At 37.4% G+C, this 25,685-nt stretch overlaps 1 protein-coding gene across 4 annotated transcripts in view; it reads left to right on the top strand.

Annotated features, from left to right (window-relative positions):
- Positions 1–25,685, top strand: part of TCF12 (transcription factor 12) — a 321,390-nt gene that overhangs the window by 98,774 nt on the left and 196,931 nt on the right. For 3 of the 4 annotated variants that reach the window (XM_056130730.1, XM_056130729.1, XM_056130728.1), the window contains exon 4: positions 5,530–5,603. In XM_056130730.1, coding sequence (XP_055986705.1) covers positions 5,530–5,603 — 74 coding nt within the window. Of the gene's footprint in view, positions 1–5,529; positions 5,604–14,451; positions 14,513–25,685 lie in introns of all 4 variants that reach the window. The other variant, XM_056130731.1, reaches the window with a different exon arrangement.

Here is a 25,685-nt window from a genome sequence, read left to right as displayed (position 1 = left end):
TACAACTATAAAAAAGAAATCTTGTAAGCTAACTGCAGTGTGAATGGAATCAGAGGTCATTGTTTTAAGTGAAATAAATCAGGGAGAAGGTCATATGCCTATTTTTATAGATATCCTATCATCCGTGGTATATAGAGAAACGAGACAAGGGAATAGACAGTATTGGAGATGACAAACTCTTGACCCTGTGTTACAAGAGACTACCAGTAGAGGGAGGGGGTTAGGGGAAGGAAGACAGACTAGATGTAGCGTTGAGACAGTAGTGGAGGGTTCTGGGCGAGTTGGTGGTGCTAAAGATGAAATAACTGTAGATCAAAGTCATGGAAGTTAACCTTATTATAATTTACCTAAACTACAGTTTTGAAAAACAACATCAACTACTACTGAATCACTCAATGCATTCTAGGGTTGTACAAAGTAGAGGTTTGCCCTCTGGGAATTTTGTTCTACTCATCAGGCAATTTTGATTTTTCTTAAAGATCTTTCAGTTACTTTCTCCTTTCTGCTCATACTTGTTTGATTGAATCACTGGAATGTCTCACTTAATTGTGTATTTGGAGCATATTTTTGTAGTGGTGTGGTTTATCACATAGCAAAATACAGCAAGCTTACTGTGTGATTGAAGTCATTTTTAAAATTAGTTACTGAAAATTAGTCATGTGTTTATTGCCTTATTCTAGTATGCTTCAAACTAGAATATTCCTACTTGTAAAATATTTGCTGTCAGGAAATGATACCAAGTGAAATTTCCAAAACTTTCCTGCAAAGTCAATTCTTTTAATCATTTGCTGGTCTTATTTATATGTAAAAAATTTTATTTGACATTCTGATTGTACAGAACTTTGATGTTGTTGTTTATTTTACTTTTCTGGGCCACATCTAGTAGTACTTGTAGCTTATATCTGGCTATGTCCGAGGTCACTCCTGGAAGAGCTTGGTACATCACATGTGGCACCAGTGATAGAACCAAAAATGATCACACACAAGACAGTTATTTTACCTCCTATACAAATCTCTCCAGACAAAATCTCAATTTTTTATAAGTAAAATCTCTATTAAAGTATCATATATACATTTTATAAAGAAACATATCCTGTTAAATTCCCGTAAGAACTGATGAAAGGTTTGTTTTTTGTTTTGTTTTGGTTTTTTGTTTTGGTCACACCCAGCAATTCTCAGGGGTTACTCCTGGCTCTGCACTCAGGAATCATTCCTGGCGGTGCTCAGGGGACCATATGGGATGTTGGGAATCAAACCCGGGTTGGCCGCGTTCAAGGCAGATGTCCTACCCACTGTGCTATCGCTCCAACCCCCTGATGATGTTTTTTAAAAAGGTGAATATTATTTATTCATTGCAGCCTTTGAGTTTTATCTAACAGAATAGCATTACTGACATGATAATAAGATAAAAGCTATCGAAGATAGATATTTATGGGTCAGGCTTTCTGATATAGTTATTGCCAATCAATTTTTTTCTCATCAGATCATTTATTGAATCACCCTGTAGTAGATGGCATCCTGCAAAAGACAGTGTCCTTCCTTTATACCAGTGTTAGGATTTGATATTTGGGGAGTGCAGTTTACTTGCTGGAATGAAAAACTTTATATCAATACTACCAGAGGTTGTGTGTATTTGAAGGAGAAGGGGATGTGTAGGAAGGAAGTGGGAGAGATAAAGGAAAGGAAAAGGGGCAGGAGGACAAGCCTAGTGCTCTTCCACCAAATCTTTACTTCCCTTTCTATAATGATAGACCTCTGAACCAAGCAGAGTCACTGTCTTGAGCAGCTTTGCTGCAGGTGTTCTAACTACTGTTCTTCTTTTTTTTTTTTTTTGACCCTTTCAGCTCACTGGATTCTCTACTACCATTGAAACTGTTTCCCCCATTCCTTTTTTTTTCTTAACCTGCTATCAGTCTCTCGGGCAGTTTTTCTTAATAGGTTTTGATAGTGTCAAGTAGGAGAAGGTATTGATAATCTTGTTAAATAAAAATAGATTGATAATTAGAAAGTCAATAAATACCAGAAGTTTTTGTTTCTGGGGGATACCCAGCTCTGCTTAGGGATCTTCTTGGAAGGCCATTGTGCTGGTGATTCAACTCAGGTCAGCAGCATGCAAAGTTCACGAGCTGCTGTACTGCCTCTCAGCCCTGAGACCACAGAGTTTTAGCACTTAATTATTGCTAAGCTTTACATAAACAATTTAGTCGATCTATTGAAGAGTTAGTGTCTCAGAAATTGTTAAATTAATATGAATAGACTAGAAATGGGAAAAGAAGATAATTGGAAATGATGATTCAGGTGTATTCTAATAGAAATTAATTTTCCTTAATTTTAACATATTGTAATTATGCTGTTTATTCTTGTTGATAATTGTCCTCAAATTTTGATCAGTTTGTATTCTGTATTTTGTTTACTCTTTACCTGCCTACCATAGTTCATGGTTGAAGCCTTGGAAAGTTTATCATTTCTGTCATATTGCTGTATTTATATAGTTATTGTTTTTAACAGAATAGAGTCATTGATAATAAAAAATGACTTTTGCCTTTGTCAGTGCCAGCCACAACCTTCTATTCAGAGTCTGGATATGGTAACAATAAAACTATAGAGCTCTGAGTTTAAACTCTAGAGTAACTGTTTCTGGAGGTGGACAAAACTACCACCCTGAGTGTTCACTGCAATGACCGAGGGGAACAGTATAAACCTCAGATGTAGTAGGGCCAGAATTGGAGGAGGGGGTGGTGGCATGGCACACTACTTTCTGTTTGTTGGCTTGAAAGAGATAAATTTCTAAGGAAACTGAGTGGATTTTCCCCCCCATACACCAGATGAGTTTGGGAGCCTCCAGTTTTAAACATTCTTTGAACCTTTTGCCAGGTCCATTACCATTAATGTGTAATACTCATAATTTGGGGGCTTAATTTAGCATTTTATGTAATAATCTTATTTTGAGGAGGGAAGTAATGGAGGCATCATATTCCCTGAAATCAAACTATTATAAAGCAAAAGTAATTAAAACATAGGGATAGGGATAGAGAAAAATACTTAGATCAATGGAATGGAACAGAGTCCAGAAATAACTACACACATACGCGAACATTGAATCTATGACAATGGCCAGTACTATACACTGGAAAAAGAAAAGCTTCTTCAATAGTGATGGGAAAAACTGGAAAACTATATACAGAAAACCTAAACTGTTGCACCATACACAAAAACAAAATTCACTTTAAGTTATAGACTTGGGAATTACACCCCCCAAACACAAAACATTTAAAAGGTATAAACTCTCGACTCTGGCATCATAGATATCTGAGACTCAATTTCTTTGGCAAAGAAAATGAAAACAAGAACAAACAAATAGAACTACATCAAATTCAAAGACTTTATCCCAGCAAAATAAATTACCACAAAAACAAAAAGGCAGCCTGTAGCCCTTTTATAGCTCATTTCACTTAACTTAATAACCTTGGTTTTAATCCATGTTACATCAGATTCTTTCTTTGTTATGTTTGGATAATTTTCACTATAGATTTTGTGGTTATGTATCTTAATGGTGTTTTGATAAATGACATGATATATAAAACAATGTTCTAGTAAACTATACTGTATCGCTTTTGGTATGTAGTAGGTTATACCATTAGATTTATGTAGCTATACAGTATGATGCTCATATAATGATCAATTTGTGACGCATGTCAGAATCTTTCTTTTTCCTTTCCATCACATGATTGTCTGCCATGTTTTAATTCACTCATCCAGCAGGAGACGCTTGGGTCAGTTTCCCCTTTTGGGTAGGTTATTATAAATGATGCTGCTGTGACATGGCTGTATACATATGAGACTCCACTTTCAGTAGCCTGTATGTTTATATTTTACTCTAAGTAATTTTTTAAGTCTATTTTCAGTTTATTCAGTTGGGTAGGTGTAGGGGCCCTTCCTGGCTGTGCTGAGGTCAGTCCTGGCGGGACACAGGAGACCATATGTGGTGCCAGAAATCTAAAGCAGGTTTGCAGTATTCAAGGCAAGTGTTCTACCTGCTGTACAATCTCTCTGGCTCTGACTGTATAATTTTAACTCATATAGTAAACTAAGTGCAAATAGAAAGTATGGTTTTTTTAGTTAGTGAGTTTCGAAGATTAGTAGTAGCTTTTCTGTTGATTTAGTTTCAGGAATCCTGTTATGCAGTTCATATTGTCAACAAAATGTCTGGAAAATCACTTATAGTAAACTAATGATACTGGAGAGGTCAAACTATGTTTTTTATCGAAGTACGATGCGCTCTAAAGTTTTAGAATCTTTTCAAAACTCTAGAACTTATATACGATTTCTTCAAGAATAATTAAACTATATTTTACATAAAATATCTGTTTAGAGTTCTGATTTACTTGAAATTATGCCTGAAGATATACTCGTATTTTCTTTACAATATTTTAAAAACTTTTAAAATATTCATTACTTGATTAAGAATTTAGATTCATGAAGAGAAAAAATTGGTGTCTTTCTAACTGAATTAGTAATAGATTCTACTTTGGAAACTGACTCTGCTTTTCCTTTTTGTCACTTAGACCTTCAGTTAGCATTTTGCTCCCTATGGAAACGTCTTGGGAATTTCGACTTATTCTGTGACGTATTGCAAGCCACTCTGTCATCTGTATTGCAGCAGAAATTTTTTTAATATTCTGAGCTAAGGTTCCAAATTTAGCAAAATGCTGTCTTGGTAAAATCCATTTTTTTTAACACCAGAATAAAACAAAGAAGTTTTTTACTTATATTTGATCATAGGAAGGGGTTGGGCAAGTACTCTTAGGACAAGATAAAATAGACTGTTAATCAGAACAGAAATGACTGTTTTGAGAGATCTCTAACAACTTTTTCTATGGGCTGATTGGAATATGAAAATAATAAAGCCAAAAGTTCTGAATATTTATTGTTGAACATACTAGTTCCATATGTTTTTCTTTGAAAAAAATGAATCTACTTATTTGTTCAATTTGTGTATAATTTTAGAGATTTTCTGGGGTGAGTTACTGTGTCACTTTGATTAATTTTGATATGACTAGTGTTGTTACAGTTTGATCTAGTTTGATGTATTTGGTTAAGAGCATTTAGTTACTGTCTGATAGAGACTATTTTCATTAATTAAACAGTTATTTGATTTCCTTCATCTTCTAAGACTTATCTGTGAGCCAAGATTTTCATAATTTCATATATATAGTACTAAACTATAGAAACTTGGGGAGTTGGTTTATCTAGTCCTGAAAGGAGTAGTGGAGCAGACTGAGAAGGACTTAGATTATGCCTCTAAAGACTCCACAGACATAGTGTTGTTCTAAAATACTGTACAATATAGGTCCTTATAAGGAACAATAAAGATACTCCTAGTCTTTTGAGACAAGGATGGGCATATGGGCAGTTTCATGCAGTTGCGAATACCACTCACCAAATTATGCTGTGCTCTGTGTAGCATACCCTAAAAGTCCATCATGGTGTTCTTTTGGGTTTTTACATTTACCTTCCTTCTCTCCTTAGGAATGGATGAACGAGGAAGTACAACATCCTGGGGAACAAGTGGTCAACCAAGCCCATCATACGACTCATCTAGAGTAAGTTTATCAGTCTTTGACTCAAACTTTTAAAATATTTTGGATAAATGAACATTCTTTTCCATACAAACTCTTATTCTTAAGAAATATGAAAACCAATTTATTTTCATGGAAATATAGTTGAATACCTAATGCCTTTATAGTAGATTCACTTTTTTATTAATTAACATATTTGGGAGATTTTTTTTGTTTTCACAATGGAAGAATAATCTTAGTGTTTTTTTTTTTCTTTTTGTCTGTTTGGACTAATTACAGTGCTATTTTATTTATGTTAAGGAGCCTGAAATACGCCTTAAGTATTTCTACTTTTTAGTTTCTTTTTTAAAGGGTTACACCCAGCGATGCACAGGGTTTACTCCTGGCTCTGTACTCAGAAATTACTCCTGGCGGTGCTCAGGGGACCATATGGGATGCTGGGAATTGAACCCTGGTCGGCCTCATGGAAGGCAAACACCGTACCCTCTTTGCTGCCACTCCGGCCCCAAGTATTTCTACTAGAAGACACTGGCTTTGAGTCCCAGCTTTCAGTATCTACACCTTTATTCTTGCTCCAGGGGTCATCAGTACTTTCTCTCAGATACTCTGTGGCCTGGTCTCTTGGAAGCATATAAATTTCTTGATTGGCATTTAAAAGAAAAAAAGCTTAAGATAGTATTGTATACTGAAGGGTTTGAAGGTTTTTTAAGTTTCTAGTTTTAAATGATAAAATTTAAAATTCTAGTTTTATCATTTAAAACTAGAAACTTAAAAAACTGAGATCGAGAGCCTGAAAATTAGACAAAAGAATTCACAGTAAAGTTAAAGGCTTTGCCTCCAGATTATCCAGTAAATCAGTTAGGTAAAGAGATAACTTTTGCACATAGCAAACCTGGGATCAATCCCTCTACTACATATGTTACCCCAAGCCCCACCAGGGGTGAGCTCTGAGCAGCACTGGGTGTGGCTCAAACAACAACAAAGCAACTCCCACCCCAAACAAAACAAACCCTGAAACCTCGGAGAGGGGGAGAGAGATTGCAACTTTAAAAGGTCATAGTTCTGAATGTTGAATATACTAATTTTTTTCTCCCAGAATTAAGAGAAAATAGAATTTATGGGTAGCTAGCCATCTAAGCAAATTGGCTGAAGTGGAAGAAAACCTCACTGATGACAGTTCACAGTCTCTGTCAAGGCTCATCTGTTATTCATTGGCAAGCGGTGATGTACAGTGTACTTCCTCAAATATTTGGTTTTCCTCTTGTGTTTTCTGTGCCTATGTTTAATTGATTTTAACATTTTGGGAAGAATTGGGATAGTTATATATACCCGGGTTGGCCGCGTGCAAGGCAAACGCCCTACCCGCTGTGCTATTACTCCAGCCCACAGCATATACTTCATATACGTGAGGCCTAGATTTGATCCTCATTACTGCATGACCCACTGACTACTCTGGGAGCAACCCTGAGCACAGAGCTGGGAAGTAGCTTCTGAGTACCATAAGGTGTCGCTGAAAAACAAAACAATAGACAAGAACCCGGAACCCAGACTACCCTTTAGAGACTCCCAGTCTCCAGAAATCCATGTATTTTTGTGGTTGTGTGCTCCTTCTTCATCAGTGGTCATTTAATGCTACCTTATTTTATTTTTGTTCTCATTGAAATCTACTCTCCCACTAATTTTTTTCCTTCTAGTCATGGTTTTGAGCATAAAATGCCTTAGTGGACTTATTAAGACCTTAACTTTCATTTATAATTTCAAATAATTTACTTCTTTCCTGAACTCCTCTCACCAGGGAAAGACATTTATAATCATCTTTAAAGCTGCCCTTGACACGATCGTTTTAGGAAGATCATCAACTTTAGGAGCTTTATCATTAAACACCATCTTTTATAGTTTATAATAATTTATAATTATAAATGGGTATAATTTTGTAAACACGAACCTTAGTTGACGAAAGTGTTTCATTCATCTGAGAGCTTTGTATGTTGTTTTTGAAATTAATACATTTCCATCACAGTAAATTGTGTCATTTGAAAAAACTCAGTTGTTCACTAACAAAAAAATTTTGTGTTTTTATTCTTTGTAAAGTTTGAAAACTGCAGACCACAATAAAAAGTATCTTAAAACTGCAAAATGAGAGCTAGGGAGGCAACTTAAATGGGCTAGCTCTAGACGGCACATGACAAAACATCCAATCCTCAGATCTGTATTACCAGAATCTGTATTGCTGGGAATGGCTCCCAGAATCCCAAGCACAGCTGAAGAAGTGTTACCTTCTCTACCCCACCAAAAATATGCACTACAAAATTGGTAATACTGTAGCACCATCGTACCATTGTTTATCGACTTGCTTGAGCAGGCACCAGTAACGTCTCCATTGTGAGACTTGTTAATGTTTTTGGCATATTGAATACGCCACAGGGAGCTTGCCAGGCTTTGCCGTGCGGGTGGGATACTCTCAGTAGCTTGCCGGGCTCTCTTGAGAGGGATGGAGGAATCGAACCCGGGTCGGCTGTGTGCAAGGCAAATTCCCTACCTGCTGTGCTATCATTCCAGCCCACAGAATTGGTCACTGTCACTGTCCTTCCATTGTTCATCGATTTGCTCAAGCGGGCACCAGAATTTGTAGTTAGGTGTAATTAGAACGCCTCATGTATTTTGTTTCTTTGGTTTAGTTTTTGTGTCATACCCAGTAGCTGTGCTCAGAGGACAGTAAGTGGTGCCTGAGATTGAACCAGGATCCGTTGTATGCAAGGCAAGTGCCCTACCCCTGTACTATTTCTCCAACCCAACATAAGCTTTTTTTTTTTAACTATTTATTTAGGTATTAAAGGTCTTCCAAACTCCATAAATAACTGAAAGGGAAAAAGAATAATTTTTGTGATACTATAAACTATATTTGATATTTGAATTATGTGAATATTCTAGATTGCTTTTTATTATGCAGGAATTCAGTTCAGAAGATCATGTAGATTAACTTAGTAATTATCTAACATCTTTTCAAGAAGAACTTTTACTATGTATACTGTGTACCTAAAATCTAATGTGTAACTTAAAATCCTACAGAGGTACCATGTGCTCAACTAATGTTAATGCATAAAGTGTTTTCCACTAGAGTTGTGTGACTAACACATAAGTATTAAGTTTTTGCCTAATAAGTAGGAATTACTAGAATTTCTAATAATTTCTCCACGATTCCAGTCTGATGTGCCTGTTCCATCCAGATTGTAGCTTCATAATGTAGAGCCATGGTTTGTCTATAACCACTAGCACATGTAGAGAGGTTGAAGACCATTAGTTTCCTACTTTAGTTATAACTGGCAATCCATGGACCACTACTAAGACAGGTACTGTATCACTGGTATAAAATAATTGAATGTGAGTTTAAAAGTGTTAGAATTACCCACAACAAGTTGTTTGTTTTTGGGCTGCTCCCAGCAGTGCTCAGGGCTTACTTTTGGCTCTTTGCTCAGGGATCACTCCTGGTGGGCTCAGGGGACCATATGTGATGCAGGGGATCAAACCCAGGTCATATGCAAGCACCCCACCAAACTTTACTTAATCTCTGGCCCCAGATACTCAGCATTCTTCACTTGGAAATGAGAGAAAACAGATATCAGAGGAGGTTAGCAGTGGTGTTTGTGGCTTGTACCCTCAGATTTCTGTCTTTGTTTAGTCCTGATTTCTGTATTCTCGATGTACTGTTCACCTAATGTAGAACAAAAGCATATAAACTATCCTTGTGATGTGAACAGCACTTTTTATTTCCAGAAATATGTGAAAGTGGCTATCAAATTTAAAGCACCAGAGACTGATAGAAGTGATTAAAATTTCAAAGGGTAAGAGGTGTATAAGTGATTTCCTCCCTCTATTTTCAGACTTCACTGCAAACAAATGTTTGTTATATTTGACATTGTACCTAGGCATAAGAAACAGAACATTTTGATTTTAGACTTTACCTATTTATTGGTTTTTGGGCCACACCCAGTGGAGCTCAGGGCTTACCCTTGACTCTGCACTCAGGAATCACTTTCACTGGGCCTCGTGGGGTCATACGTGGTGAAATTGAATCTTAGGTTGGCCACATGCAAAGCATGTGCCCTAATCACTATTCCTCTGGTCCCATGTGTTTTTCTTTTTTAATATGGTGGTTAGGAACAGATTCTGAAAACAGGCTGAGTATGAAGTTATTCTGGACAAGTTATTTAATTTCAGAACCTCAGTTTATTCATTTGTGAAATGGTGAATGTAATAACTTCTTAAATTGGATGCGAGTATTAAATGACATAATGTATGTAAAGTACTTAGCTTGTATTTGGTACCTAGTAAGTGCCTAAGCATTGGCCTTTATCTGTTTATATCAGAATTTGTCAACTAGTTCTTTACTTAAGGCAAAGTGAAATAAATACATTTACAAATGTGCTACATTCTCAATGTAATGATTAAGAATTTTTTTATTGCTTCAGTCATGCTTAATATACTTTTATTTCTTTTTGATTTTTCAAGGACATAAATTGATTTTCTTCTTCAACTGATGACATCTTTTTTGAAAAGCAATAAATCTTTTTCTAACAAACTTTGTTAAAAAAGTTGTAGTCTGCCTAGTAAATGCTTTATACATAATGAGCAGTTTCTACCTGCTTCCTGAACATAATCATATTGGAGAAGAATCTTAATATTAACTAGATTAATTTGGGTTTAGTGATCAAGGAAGGAAAGAATAAAAAACTCATTGAAGATGACCAAACTCAGTTGATTGTAATTAAATGTTACTAAGTACTAATATTAATAGACCTTTTTTCTATGGTTACATTCTGATTGCTCGAGCGGGCCCAGTAACGTCTCCATTGGAGACTTTGTTGTTACTGTGTTTGGCATATCGAATACTCTCGGTAGCTTGCTGGGCTCTCCGAGAGGGGCGGAGGAATCGAACTCGGATCGGCCATGTTGGCCGCTTGTAAGGCGAACGCCCTACCACTGTTAAATGAAGCATTTTATTTAAGACAATTTTGACTAGAGAGTTGTAGTCTGTGACCTCTGACAAGTTAGTCTCTTCATGAGAGTTTCATTTTTATCTCTAACATCACAGTTGTACCATGTATTGTATAAGGTTTTAGTGAAGATGAGTATTTTGTCTATTAATGTAATCAATAAAATTTGCTATTTGTATTATCACTACTATTATTTTTATATCTGAATAACTGATAATTTGTTGTTCATTTTCATGGTTTTATTTCCAACACAAATTCTTTTTTAAAAATAATATCTGACCAATTTTTATTAGTTGATGGAAATTCCAGCAAGCTATGCTATTAATTTTCTGCTCTAAAACTACACCCAGTGCAGGCTAACCTCTTAAGTACTTATGGATCCTTGGTATTTGTACCCTGAATAGTTGGGTTATAACTGCTTAAAAAAAAGTTTTCTTGTTGATACTCTTCTAAGATGAATTTTTAGTTCTTTAATTAAATAGCATGCAAGTTCCTTATACGATTGACTGCAGTAAATTATGTAAGTTGAACTTTTTATTATTTAACTTTTCAAGGGAAACTTTTGTTTTGTGTACATTTCCCTAATAATATGAACTAGTTTTATGACACTGTCTGTGAGGAAGGTTGGAATTTTAATCATGAACATTTTTTAGGTTATAACCTGATATGGTGTATATTTGTAGAAGTGAAACAATGTTCAGTTGAGTAGTTTGAATGATTTACTTTTTCTTCTAAGTACTAAATTTCCACCGTGCTTTTCCCTTCTCTTTGTAATACAGTTAATTGAATGAAATATTATGATCACTTTGCTCTTCAGGCTTTTGAGGTACCATTGAACTTTTAAAATTAGAAGATATGCTGGCTATTAGTATTCAGGTTTTTTTTTTTAATTTCATGGATTAGAAAATTGACCTAAGGGAGTTTGAGATTTTGCTAGATTAATATATGTATGCTATTAATACAAAATACATATCACATTTGTCTAGTTTGTTTTTTGTTCATGAGAGACTATGGCATAGAACTGAAATATTTGAAAATTTATGCTAGTTCTTATTACCCCTGTAGGTTAGTGTTTCTGTATTTACTGGAGGAATGAGATGAGAAATTGATTTTTAAAAGGTGGCTAGCAAGTATAGTGTATTTTGAGGCATGTAGCCTACGTAATATTTAAGAACTCAATCCTTGAAATCAGGCCGAGTTCTAATCCTAGCACTTCTTTCTACTGTATCACACTGGACACTTTTCTGTACTTCAGGCTTTCTTTCCTTTCCTTTTTTAATTGACAAAAGGTTTCCAGAGGACTGTATCAAACATAACCACCTTTCTAAAGTTCTAGATTTGTGCCTATTAGTGGAGAGAGAAAATCAGTTATTTCATGATTTGACTTGAAAATACTAGGCTTTTCTGCTGCATGTGAATTGGAACAAAATAAACTCAAGGACTTCTTATTAGGGGATAAATGTTAAGTCTGTCTGTCTCAACGAGGAGTTTGATGTTTATCCCCCCACTTCCCCCAATCTGGGACTCAGGCACTGAAGTACTTATGGACCCTTAGTATTTGTACCCTGAATAGTTATAACTGCAAAAAGAAGTTTTCTTGTTGACGCTCTTCTAAGATGAATTTTTAGTTCTTTAAGAATTGAAGCAGTAAGAATTGCCATGCGCAGGGTGTATATGTTTCAGGGGCCATGCTTGCCTTGTGCTCTTGGGGGTCCCTAATGTGGGGCTCTCAGGGTCACCTCAACAGTGCTGATGACATCAAGGTTTGAACTCAGACTTGTGATCACCTGGCTTGCCCATCTCCCAGGCCTGTCACCTGAGTCAGAAAGCACCAGCAGTGGTCACTTGTCAGGTCAGCATTAGTATTACATATGCATTGACTGAGATACGAGGTCTGGTAGAAAATGAAAACAGGAAGGTACAAGGTTGCTGTAGCCTTTCAAGAGTCTCAGATAAATACTCAGATTGAATAGATTGGGAGCAGAAGTTAAAAGCCAAGAAGACTAAACATAGATTCTTTGGAAAATAAAATGTAGTCCATAGGGTTATCTGGACAAAGTGAATTCAATTTCTGTAGCAATTTTTGGACTGTTTCTGTAGTTGTGGCTTAAAATATCTCTAATTTTGCTTAGTGGTCCATTCTTTATAGGCTTTCATTATTTGTCCCTCAGGGGCAAGAGCCTTGACTAAGTCCCACTCTGTAGCGTGATGAACAGTGAGGTGGGTATGGGATGGTAAAACTTTGGCTCGTGGTCACTTATATTTGACAGTGCTAGCCTCTGGAATACCCTGGAGCAGGAAAACAACAAAATCTGTTTGATTTTGTTGTTTTCCTCTCCCAGCAGAGTACAGTAGCATGAGAGCCATCCTGATACAAAGATACCCTGAACGCCTACTTCTAAGGAAGTTGACTCCTGAATTTAAGATGAGATTGGAAATGTACACAGTTCTTCAGATGTTAAAAGTAAATGAACTTTTGAGCCCAGGAAATACATAAAACAAGTGATACCTCATTAAATAAATTCTTAAGTTTTAACTTTTTTTTGGGGGGGGAGGGGGGGACTCCAATAAAGCAGTGCTTAGAAGCCTGGGCCAACTGGGCTGATGGATCAGTGCAAGGTCCTGAGAATGTGATGCTGCTTTCACCTTGCAGTACCCTGAGAGTGGGGGCTGGGGAGGAAGATGCTTTAGGGCTGTACTCAGTGATGCTGTTGAGACCATACGGCCCTAAGAATCAAACCTGGGTCAGGTGCATGACAGGCATGGTAGGCTGTACAATCTCATGACCCAAACTAAAACTTTTAGTGTGGGAATGAAGAAATAATAATTAGAAAACAGTTACTGAATTTGTTTTTATTGATTCTGTTGGAATTCTAGGAGTGGGAGAGAGGTCTTTAGGTGGTTAGGAAAGAATTCATAGAAGAGGATGTTTTTGACAAGACTGTTATAGAAAAGACAGGATTTTTATGAATAAAGCAGCTTTCAGGAAATAATGGAATGACAGTTCAAGTACAGAGTCTCCAAATTACAAATCAGTAAATAGTAAATATGCTCACTTTGAGGATGAACATTGGGAGTGTGGGTCACCAACAATGCTCACACTTAACTCCTGACTCTGTGTTTAACAATTAATCCTGGCTGTGCTCATTTAGGAGTTACTCCTGTGTCTGCTTACCATATAGGATACTGTGAGTCAAACCCAGATGAGCAATGCATAAGGCAAGCACCCTACCCGCTGTGCTATGGCCCTACCTGTTGTACTATCTTTCCAGCCCCAGTTAACCTTCTTTATTATATTTATTTTATTTATTTTATTTATTCTATTTATTATAGAATTATATTGATCTAATAAGATGTTACTTTTTATGAGGATTTGAGACTTGAATTAGGTTAAGAGGATCAAGGTATGGAGTGAGGAGAAATTTCACAAAGAAAAGAAATACTGAGACAACTTGAGTGAAGATGATAGAAAATCATTTAGAGGAGTCAGTTCCCTCACAGAAGCATAGCTTTTGAGTTAAAACCCATGAGTTTCGCTTTAACAAATTAGCTGTGATTGTCTTAAACAATTCCAGATTGTTTGATTTGATGAATTTCCTTTTTAATAGGGAAAATGTGGCTGTTTGAATAAAAAAATAGATTTTACTCACTATTTCCCATTTGTCAGTATTGGTGGGTAACAACGTGTAGAGTTGCTTTACCTCCTTTAGAGTAGAAATATATTCCAGACTATCGTTTGGTATTGATTTTTATTTTTGAAGGGGAAAATGGTCTAGCTGTAAAGCTCTAAAGGTTTATAGCTAGTAGGAGTTCAAATTTGCAAGAATTAGAAAGGACACACAAATTTTGAAATAGTATTTTATGCCTCTTGATCTCAGGTACAAACACAAGATGAAGCAGTTAAATAGCAAAGCAAGACAGGAGGGACAGAGAATTAAAGTAAGTGTTTTCTATGTTGCATCTATGTTCCCCATAATCTGTTTTGTTATGTAACTGCTCCTCCCAAATGTTCTGAATGTGAAGAAAACTATGATTAAGAAAAGGGTGTACTCTAAAATTAGACTCTTGAGAGAAAATTACTCTTGGTTGTCTTCAAAACAGTACCTACCTTATCTAAATATACTTGGAAAATATATTAGAAAAAAACAGGGATATACGTGTATATAGCAAAACCACATAGCTTTCATATTTCTACTTCTCATTTTTAGCTAATCCCACCATCCATTTTTTCAGTCTACCATTCGTCTAGGAATCATGCCTATGAAGATCTGCCACAGATTTTACCCCGAATTGAGTTTCACTTTCTATGTCTATATATATATATATATATACATATATATATGTATGTTGTATGTGTATGTATATATGTTTTAAAATAAGGACTGATCTTTACAGTTCTCTGATGTAAAAATCTTATTATTTTTCAGTCTTTAAAGTTAATAGCCGAAGAGCTAATACAGTTGACAGGTGCTTAAACTGCACGCTGCTGACTGAGGTTCAGTCACTGGCACCCCACATAGTCCACACAACAACGCCAGAAGTGAACCGTGAGCACAGAGCCAAGGAATAAGGCCAGAGCACTTCAAGTGCCCCCCTCCAAAAAAATTTTTTTAAGTAAATAAGTTAACAAGTGGAAATCAAAACATTCTTTTAAGTCTCTTGATTTTTTTTAATTATTGTGATTTTTTGTACTCTATTATTTTCTATAAGGTTTAAATTATTTTTTTTATTATTATTAGTGAATCACTGTGGGGTACACTTACAAACTTAGGGACTTTCATGTTTGCATTACAGTCATCCAATGATCATTTACCCATCCCTCCACCAGTGCCCATTCTCCTCCACCAATGTGCCCAGCATCCCTCCCCCCACCCCCACCCCCCTACCCCACCTCATAAGGTTTAAACTATTTCTTATGAGAATAAAATGGAGAATAGATTCTGGCTACATATATTCTAGATCCACCCAATTAACCTAGTTTTTCGATTTGCTCGAGCGGGCCCAGCGGTAGGGCGTTTGCCTTGCACGCAGCCAACATGGCCAACCTAGTTTTTAAATAATAAAATTAAAAATAGTGCTTTTCACAATTTGGTTTACAACTCTATTTTAACACAGTGTATATTTTTAGCCTTACACAAACTCATCGAGATGCTGTTTGTAAATTCCTGTTCGTCTAAGTTGAGAAAAGTGAGACTCAGAGGGGTTGATAATTGCCAGATATTAGAAATACAAGACTAATAACCAGGTAGTATGACTGAATTGCTGTGCCTTTCTATTGTATCACATCACACTTTTCAATGTACCGATATTTTACAAATTATAAGATGATGGCACTCTTTATAGCACGGTAGCACTGTCCTCCTGTTGTTCATCGATTTGCTCGAGCGGGCACCAGTAACGTCTCACAACCATACTGGTCATCCAGTGCAAGGGCCTAAGGAGACCATGTTGTGAGACTGTGTTTGGCATATTGAATACATCACAGGGAGCTTGCCAGGCTTTGCTGTGCGAGATACTCTCGGTAGCTTGCCAGGCTCTCCGAGAGTGGGGGAGGAATCAAACCCGGGTCAGCCATGTCGGCTGTGTGCATAGCAAACGCCTTACCCACTGTGCTATTGCTCCAGCCTTTTTTATAAAAATATTTTGTATTTTTATAAAAATATAACTTTCTTTAAAAATATATTTAATACCTGAATATTTAATACAGGAAATATATAGGGCATGGAATGAACAAGTTTTGCTTCCTATTTTTACAACTGTATTTGACATTGGAAAAGATCATCTCTAAGTCATAGGTTTTTCATTCACAAGAGACATTTCTTAAGTGCGTGAGGAAAATAAAAAAATGCACGAGGGCCAGAGAGATAGAGGTTAAGACATGTGCTTTGTATACAGCAGGCCCCAGTTTGGTCCCCAGTCCTTGGTCCCTTGGGCCACTCTAAGTCAAGTCCTGGAGACTTCCAAACCCCACTACAGTGGCTTGGATAATGTCTGCCATGGTCTCCTTGGCCTTTGCATTGGATGACCAGCATGGTTGGCTGTGAATTTTCAGGAGGTGTCTCCAGGCTTCTTACATCCCAGAAAGTGCCTGAGAATTAAAATTCTGTGTAATATGTACTAGAATATTTCAATTTATTGAGCAGTCTTATGTGTGTGTTACTTTTTTTTAATGTTCAGTCTCTTGAAAAGTTATGTTGCATTTTGATAGCAATCTATGTTAGGAATTTTCACAGGTCTTTGCATGCTCCTTTGATAAGCAGATGTTTGAATTGAGTATGTCCTGAAAAAAAATGAAAAATGTACCATTTTAAATTCCCAACAAAAGCTAAGGAAAATATATTTATAAAACTTTTTTGGGTTGGGGGATTTGGGTCCACACCTAAGAGTGCTCAGAATTTACTCCTGATTCTGTGCTCAGGGATGAATTCTAGCAGGGCTTGGGGGATTATATATGGTGCTGGGGATTGAACCCAGGCTGGTTGTGCAAGACAAACTCCCTATCAGCTGTACTATTTTTTTATTAGTGAAACACCATGAGGTACAGTTATAGGCTTACAAATTTTGTGCTTGGGTTTCAGTTATACAATGATCAAGTGCCCATCCCTCCACCAGTGCCCGTCATCCATCAGCTGTACTATTTTCCTAACCTTATATTTATACAATTAAAACTATTGTAAACTTTCTTTGCATTATAGATCTTGGTAATTAATGGGGAGGGACAGAAAAGGGCAGATGTACATTATGGTTTCTTCCTAATCTATATTCTTAAAACAGGCTGTAGAAGAAGCTTAAAAGATTCATTCCCTTAAATCTTTAAACTCCTTAAATCTTAAATTCTTCACTTCTGTTTGTAAGGTTCTCTACCTTGAGACCTGGAGCAATAGTACAGCAGGTAGGGCCTCTGTCTTGCATGCAGCAGACCTGGGTTCGATCCCCAGCATCCCATATGGTCGCCCAAGCACCAACAGGAGTAATTCCTGAGTGCAGAGCCAGGAGTAAGACCTGAGCATCGCTGGATGTGTGTGACCCAAAAAGCAAAAAAAAAAAAAACCAGAAACCCCCCCCCCCACACACACACACAGAGAAAGAAAAGTAAAGAAAGGTTCTCTACCTCAAAAAATAGTTCTGAGGGCCAACATAACTATACAGCCAGTAGGACATTTGCCTTGCATGTGGCTCACAAATTTAATCCCTGACATCCTATATGGTCACCTGAGCACAGACTGATTGAGCGTTGCTGTGTGTAACTCAGACACACATATGAAAATAGTTATGAGATCCAGAACAGATTATGTTTATCTGAGGCTTCACATGATGTATTGTTACTTTTTGTGATTTTTTTTTTTTGCTATCTTAGCTCTTTTACTCTGAGAGTAATATAAACTGAATATTTTCTTCAGCTAATTACATAGGCTTTGATCCTTGGCAAACCCATATGGTCGTCTGAGCCTGCCATATGAGTGATTCCTGACTACAGAGCTGGAGTAAACCCTGAGCACTGTTGGGTGTGACCCAAAGACAAAAATTATTTTAGTTTTTTCCTGCACTGAAAAAATATGGTTTTAAACTATATGTTACTTTTGGGAGCAGAGTATATTTGTATTTGACCATAGTCACTGCGTTCAGTTATATATAATTCCTACAGTGTAGGAAATTATTTAGTGACTCAGCCATGAATTTTTATTTATCCTAGTTCAAATGCCTTATCTACTATAATACCAATCACCGTAGTTTATGATTTTGTTTTATTCCTCTGGCTGCTTGCAGATTATTTTTGGTGACTGTGTGTAGGGCTGGGGACCTGTAACACAGTGCTACCACTGCAAGGAGAGTGCATTACCAGCTGTAAGGGGCCTAGGTTTATGTTTTTCTCACTTCATGTTTGGAAAATATTCTTTGAAAAAGTATTTTATTTTTGCCTTCTTTTTTAATAACCCCCAACAGTGCTTGTGAAGCTGTGCGGTGCCACAAATCAAACCCAGGGCATCTGCAGTTACAGTATCTGCCCCAGCTGTATCCCCCAGGCCTGAAAAGGACTCTGCATTTCCCACTAACCCCATCTTTGTGGGATTTTACAGTCTTCTTTTGGGCTTTTAAACTTTTTCTTTTTTCCCCCCTTTCATTTCTTTCATTCATGAAAAGTTAGTGGAATTCAGCTTTTTTTTTTTTGCCATTATTGTAATTATTTGAGGATAGCAGAAATATCCAGTCCACATTCTGTGGACAATATAGTGTTCCTTCTCATGGGGAAGATTATTATATTAAGGAGTAGAATTGTAGTGTTGATGACCCAGCAGTAATTGACACTCAGCATAGAATTAAATTTTAGTGATGATGACTCAGCAATAATGGAAGCTTAGAAATAGGAACAATACTTGGTATGAAACCTTCAGTGGGAATGAAATTCCAGTTTGTGGTACAAAAAAATAAGAGAATTTAAGCCTGAATATTTTTTTCTCATTAGACAGATGAACTTAAGTCAAATGAATTATGTGTTCTGGGCTTGAGTTCCTAATATGTAAGCCAAACAAATTTTCATAAGATCATAGTTTAGGATGGGGGGAATTGAGTACGGGAACACAGGTGGAGGTATGGGATTGGTGTTAAAATATATGCCTAAAACTCAACTATCAACTTTAAATCACTCTTTAAGTAAATAAAAAATTATTATAAAAATAAGATCATAGTTTCTATAAATCTGCTCAGTAGATACCAGTAAGCAGTGTGAGGCCCTCGGAGCCAGTATATCCATGCTATAGAATCTGTTGGCGTTAGATTTATTTTTAATAGACTGTAGCTAATTTAAACTTTTAAGAATGTGCTCTCATATCCCTCCAACATGGATTTCTTCTGTGTTGCATACTAATTAAGCTGAGTTGTTTCTTACAGTGTCAAGAAATAGTATGTTGAACAACTTATTTTTATGTGCACTGTGAGGTTATTTCTCTATAAAACATGACGAAGATTGATTTTTCCCTCCAAAGACTACCCAGTCTTAAGAAAATTTTCATAAAGTTTCATAAGCCTTCATAAAGCTATCAAAGTCTTTCGTGATTTTGTTTGGGATTATTGGGCTGAAGTGATAGCACAGTGATAGAGCATTTGCCTTGCGCACAGCCAGCCTGGCCAAGCTGGGTTTGATTCCTCCACCCCTCTTGGAGAGCCCGGCAAGCTACCGAGAGTATATTGCCCGTGCGGCAAAGCCTGGCAAGCTACCCGTGATGCATTCAATATGCCAAACACAGTAACAATAAGTCTCAAAAATTGAGATGTTACTGGGCCCGCTCGAGCAAATCAATGAATGGGAGGACAGTGTTTGTTGTTTGTTTGGGATTATTACCCGCCAATCTGCATGTCAGTTTAAGAGGAATTCGTTAGTTTTGTGTTGTGGAATTTTCTGATTAAATGAATATAGTATATATACTTAGGTCTTCAGTTTTTCTTAGTTTTCAATGAATAGATCTTGTTCACCTTTCATTTCTCATTAAGTAGTTGAAGATTTTTGATGTCGTGAACATGCTTTTAATTCAACATTGGTACTGCAATTTGTGTCACTTAAATGACATTTCAGTGTGAGCTACTGGTGGGATAGGCCAGTAAAGGCCAGTTAGCACAGTCAGTGTGGAAACACCATTTCTGGTTATTCATGCCCGTTTATAAACCTATAGAATTAGAGATTTTTTGTTTCATTGTTTTTTATTGTGGATGTGGAAGGGATGCCCAACAGTGCTCAGGGGTTATTCCTGGCTGTGCTCTCAGTCATCATTCTTAGTGGGACTTGCGGGATTGTATGTAGTTCCAGGGACTGAATGAATCTCTCTCTCTCTCTCTCTCTCTCTCTTTTTTTTTTTTTTGCTTTTTGGGTCACACCCAGCAATGCACAGGGGTTACTCCTGGCTCTGTACTCAGAAACCACCCCTCGCGGTGCTCAGGGGACCACATATCACATGGGATGCTGGGAATTGAACCCGGGTCGGCTGTGTGCAAGGCAAACGCCCTACCCACTGTGCTATTGCTCCAGCCCCAGAAGCTCTTTATTCTTGTATGCTGATTTTGTATACTACACCTTGATAATCTCAGTAGTTGTAGCAGCTTTTTTTTTTGTACAAACTGGAGGATTTTTTTCGCCTTTCCTCCTCGCACCCCTGCCCCCCTTTCCTGGGATTGAGGGGCCACTCCTGATGATCTTGGCCTGACCAGGTGAGCCATGCAGTTCAATTATGGTGGCCAGCACTGCCAGGGTATTCCAGAAAGCCATCCTATGGTACTTGAGAGTCACCAGACAACTGTATTGCTGGCCAGTGAGGGTGGTGGGGCAAGTAATGTCAGGGATCAGACTCAGGACCTGCTTTGTGAAAGACATGCACTCCAGCCCTTTGAGCTACTTCCTGGACTCTAGGGTGTTCTGTTTTTGTGAGTAATGAATTTAAGTTTCTTTTCTGTCTTGATTTCCTTCATTTATTTAATTATAGTTTCTTCTATGATGTTGAGTGGAAGTGGTGAATTTTTATATTCCTAATTTGTTAAAAAGTATACAGATACTGTATTGAAAATATGCCACAAATTTAGTGGCTTAAAATAACAGATTTAGTGCTGGAGAGATTGTATAGGGTTACATGCAACAGATGTAAGTTTCACTGCCAGTACCACCTATGATACTCCAAGAACTGCCAGGGATTACTCCTGAGTTCAGAGTTAGGAGTAGCCCCTGAGCATTGCCAGATGTGACCCAACACTGCCACGTCCAAGACCGACTTATTTATTACTTCACAGTTTCCTTTGACAGAGGACTTCCTTTAACATTCCTCATTTTGCGGGCGTGGTATCAATGATATTTTTTATCTTCCATGTGTCTGAAATTAACAGTAACTCTTACCCTCTCCTTTTTCTCCCTTCCTTTTCTCACTCCTCCTCTTCCTTTTTCCTAACCTCCCTCTCCCTCTCCTTCTCTTTATTGCACACAAACACCAAGTTTACTTTGTTGCCCTTCCCTTTAGGATCATTTTCTTATATCTGTTATTTTTAAGCTGCTGTTTAATGTATTGTTTTGTTCTTTGTGTTAAGTGTGATAGTAATCTACTCTCCCTTACTCTATCCTCCCTTACTTATTCTTTATGAAAGTAGAAAATGGAAATGCCGTTTTTAAGTAGACTTACCTGATAAGAATCATGGATTTGTCTCATCAGTGGAAGTCGTGAGAGCAGTACATTATGAATGATGGAGAAATGAACTCTGCAGTCAAATTTCAAATTTTGCACTATAGTTTCTCTTGCATAAGACTGGAAGCACTGGTTCACTCAAGATATCCTTGGAAATTTTATACCACATTTATTCTGCAGTTGCTTTCCTTAGTACCAAATATCACTGAATATTTGGCTACTGATATTTTATAAGCAGAAGCCAAGAATCTGGCTTTCTACATAGCAAGATTAGATACCTGCCATTTAACTCTGTAACCTCAGGTTTCCCCCTCGACTTACCTGAATCGTCTTCCCTCATGTTTGAAATGAGGTCTGCCTTAAATCAGCAGTTTTTAATTGGAGTTTCCAGGTTCTAATGATATTGTGATAGTGGAGGGTCATGGTTTATTTTGAATTCAGTAAATCCAGCAGTTAGTATGTTCAGGAATGTCTGCATGTCCTGAGACCTTCTTTAGTGTTTTTAAGATCAAAGTTACTTGATAATAACGGCAAAACACTATTTGCCATTTCAGTCTTATACTTTCTTTTTGCACCAGGGGGTTTCTAAGTTCTACATATATATGATTCTTTTAGTAGCTACTGTGATTTTAAAGTTTCCCATGTTTGCAATTTCTATTACAGCAAATATATTTATATTTCACATAATCTAAAGGATTTTAAGGTTTTTATAGTTTTTTCAGCTTTGGGGATTGGCCTCCCAAGCAGTGCTTAGTGGGCCCAGTGGCAGCTCCTGGTGATACTCGGCCAACTCGAATGTGTGGGTTGGTTCTCAGAGCCTGACGTAAGGCTGTCTGGGCCCACCTCAGGGGAGAGCAGCTTCAAGTTATGCTCAGTGATTCAGAGTACCTATAGTAAACTTATCACCCTGCAGCTCTTGTATAGAAACCCACCAAACTCAGTGAGCAAAAACAGTATCACTGAAGACATATAAGCAACACCTGTAAATCCTCTTATGGTGTCTTTAGTGACACTGTGATGAGAATGTTCAGTGAGTTTAAAGAAACGATAGTTAGCAAAGTCCAAGGAAGTATCAGCATTGAAATGAAAATCCTACAGTCAAAAGTGACAAAAGTGAAGAACATAGTAGGTGATACCAAAAAAAAAAAAAAGGCAGTAGAAGCTCTGAACAGTCGAATAAGGGAAGCTGAGAAAAATACCGAGAAGATGAAAGGAGGGAACTGCTACTGCTAGGAAACAGCAGAAGCTCTGCTACTTAAGTCTCAGTGTACCTCTAATTCCCTGAGCTGTCTATCTGGCCTTATTTTCAGTTTTTATTACAAAATGAATAATATGTATTATTGTAAAAATGTATGTTATATGGCATATACAGCCTGATGGTTTATTTTACTGCATGTATTGTGGAGTGATTGTTACAACAGATTTAGGTAACGTCCATTTCTTCATATAGATCTCTATTTTTGTTTTGTTTGGGGGCCATACCCAGCAGTGCTCAGGGGTACTTCCAGCTTAGTGCTTAGAGTTTTATGTGATGTTGGATATACTACTGTTTATCCAACATAAACTACTGTTTGTAGTTTTTGAAAGAAGTTTCCATTCTGTTTTGCATAGAGAACATCCCCACCAGTAGTGACATAAGGGCTCTTTTCCCAGCCTTGCCATCACTGGTTCTTCCCACAGTTCTTTAGCTGCATGGCATTCTCATTAGTAAAGTGATCTGTCATCATTTTAAGATCTCAATATTTATGACAGACTTTTTTTTAAAAACTAAAGCACCGTGATTTACTAAGTTGTTCATAGTGGAGTTTAGACACACTATGTTCTAGCACCTATCCTACCTCCACTTCACAATCCAGTGTCTTCTTTCTTCCACCAGGGTTCCTAGAGTCTTTTCCCCGCCCCTGCCCATCCCATGCTCAGCCTTCCACCTCGACAGACAGACAGCATCTTTTTAAAGGTTTGGTTTTGAAGGATCTCTTGTTTAAGTTTTATTTCTGAAGAATCTCTTGTCTCAGTGTAGTTGACTCGGTGGGTTAAGTATTTTGCTGTACCACTCCTTCATACCACTGATGTGCTCAAATCCCCTCAGCCCTGTTGCTCATTGCTGCTCATTGCTGCTTGCCCAGCTCCTCCCCCCAACTCCCATTGAGTTCTTTCCTTCTCTGTTCTTTTCCCTGTACCCTGGGGCCAAGGGTGATCTAGACATCCCCCTTTCAAAACATCTAGTTATTCTATATACTACATATAAGTGAGATTACCATGTGTTTGTCCTCCTTCTTCCAGTTTCATTTAACATTATATCTCCCAGTTCCCTTCATTTTGCTGCGAATTGCATGGTATCACCATTCCTTACAGCTTTGTAGTAATCCATTGTGCGTATGTATCATGTCTTCACTTAACTGTCGTTGGACACCTACGTTGATTCCATTTCTTGGCTAGTGTACCAAAATACTCATATGTCTTTTTGAATGAGTATTTTTGTGTCTTGTGAGTAGATACCCAAAAGTGGAATTGCTGGGTCATATGGCAGCTCAGTTCTTAGTTTACTGAGATCTCCAGACTGGTTTTCAGAGAGATTGAACCAGGGAGTGATGACAACTTCTTTCCACCAGCAGTGATGACAACTTCTTTCTCACCACCTCCCCACCAACACAGTTCCTCCTATTTTTTTTTATGTGCCATTCTCACTGGTCTAAGATGGTATCTCATTGTCATCTTGATTTGGATTTCCCTAATGAAGAGTGATGCTGAATATTTTTTCATGTGCCTACTGGCCATTCTTCCTCTGAGAAGTGTCTACTCATTCACATTCCCCATTTATTCATGAGGTTTTTGTATTCTTCACTGTTGATCTTTGTGAGTATTTTATATATTCTGGATGTCAATTGTTTAATGTGCTGAGTGCAAAATTGTTCATGATACATTTGTAATGGACATTCAGTATCCCAACCCCAATCTACTACCACTGTGACCACTCCACCACCGTCTTCATTTTCCCAACCATCCCTCAAACCTGCCCCTGTAACAGCCCAAAGTAATTTATTTTATATTACTTGTTACCAGTAGAAGGCTAATGGAATTGCCAAGCAATGCTTCATTTAAAGAAAATTTGTGAAAATTATTAAATCTCACCATGGAGAGATTGTCTTTATTGGAGAGTTTACTAACCTGTTGTTGCTAGTTGAACCTTTTGTGTTAATGTTTTTGTTAATTGAGTTTATTTGGCTTCTACGTTACATTTTCATCAAATTTGATGTGCTCCTTCTGGGAGTCAGTATTGTAGAGTTTTGGAGATGTTGTGTAGCCGCTCCAGAAAATACAGAATATTTAGCCTTAGATGGTGGTGGTGGTGAAATGTAGGTGTGGCTGCCTGGGCTTCTGGAAGTATGGGTATGCGGAGGACCCAGAGTTTTCAGCAAAAACCAAACCAAACCAAACCCTTGTGTACCTGAAATTCTTAGCAGTTTGGCGTCTCTGAAATTCAGTTGTGACATGGTGGAGCCCGATAGGTCTGGCAGCAGCTATCGGGTTTGAGTGTGACTGTGGGGCTTCAGCAGGGTGAGGACTTGGCTCACTCCTCTCTCCTTCCGATCTCGCCTGGAGTTCTTGGCCAGGGACCTGTGTACCCCAGAAATTTTTGCAGCTACTTGATCTCTTTTGAGATTTAATCATGAGTCTTTGAATCTGGTTTGGTAGATGAGCTTACACGACAGTGATGGTGGATTGTGGGTGTATTATTTCATAGTTTCATATTAGAATAATTTGAGAGAATTTCATAGGATTTTAAATATGTCAATGTTCTGTTCATTGTTATGGATGCATGACTACTTGGATATATTTATATGCCGGAGCTACTTTAGAAGCACTTAAAATAGGAAGGAAATGTGTTTATGGTATTTATGTTTGTATTTTGTTGAGGTTAATTTTTTTTCCAGCTCAGTGAATATATTTCT

The sequence above is a fragment of the Sorex fumeus genome, unplaced genomic scaffold (assembly GCF_029834395.1).
Source record: "Sorex fumeus unplaced genomic scaffold, SorFum_2.1 ptg000081l, whole genome shotgun sequence".
NCBI classification, from domain to species: domain Eukaryota; kingdom Metazoa; phylum Chordata; class Mammalia; order Eulipotyphla; family Soricidae; genus Sorex; species Sorex fumeus.
This window is presented reverse-complemented; position numbering and strand designations above follow the sequence as displayed.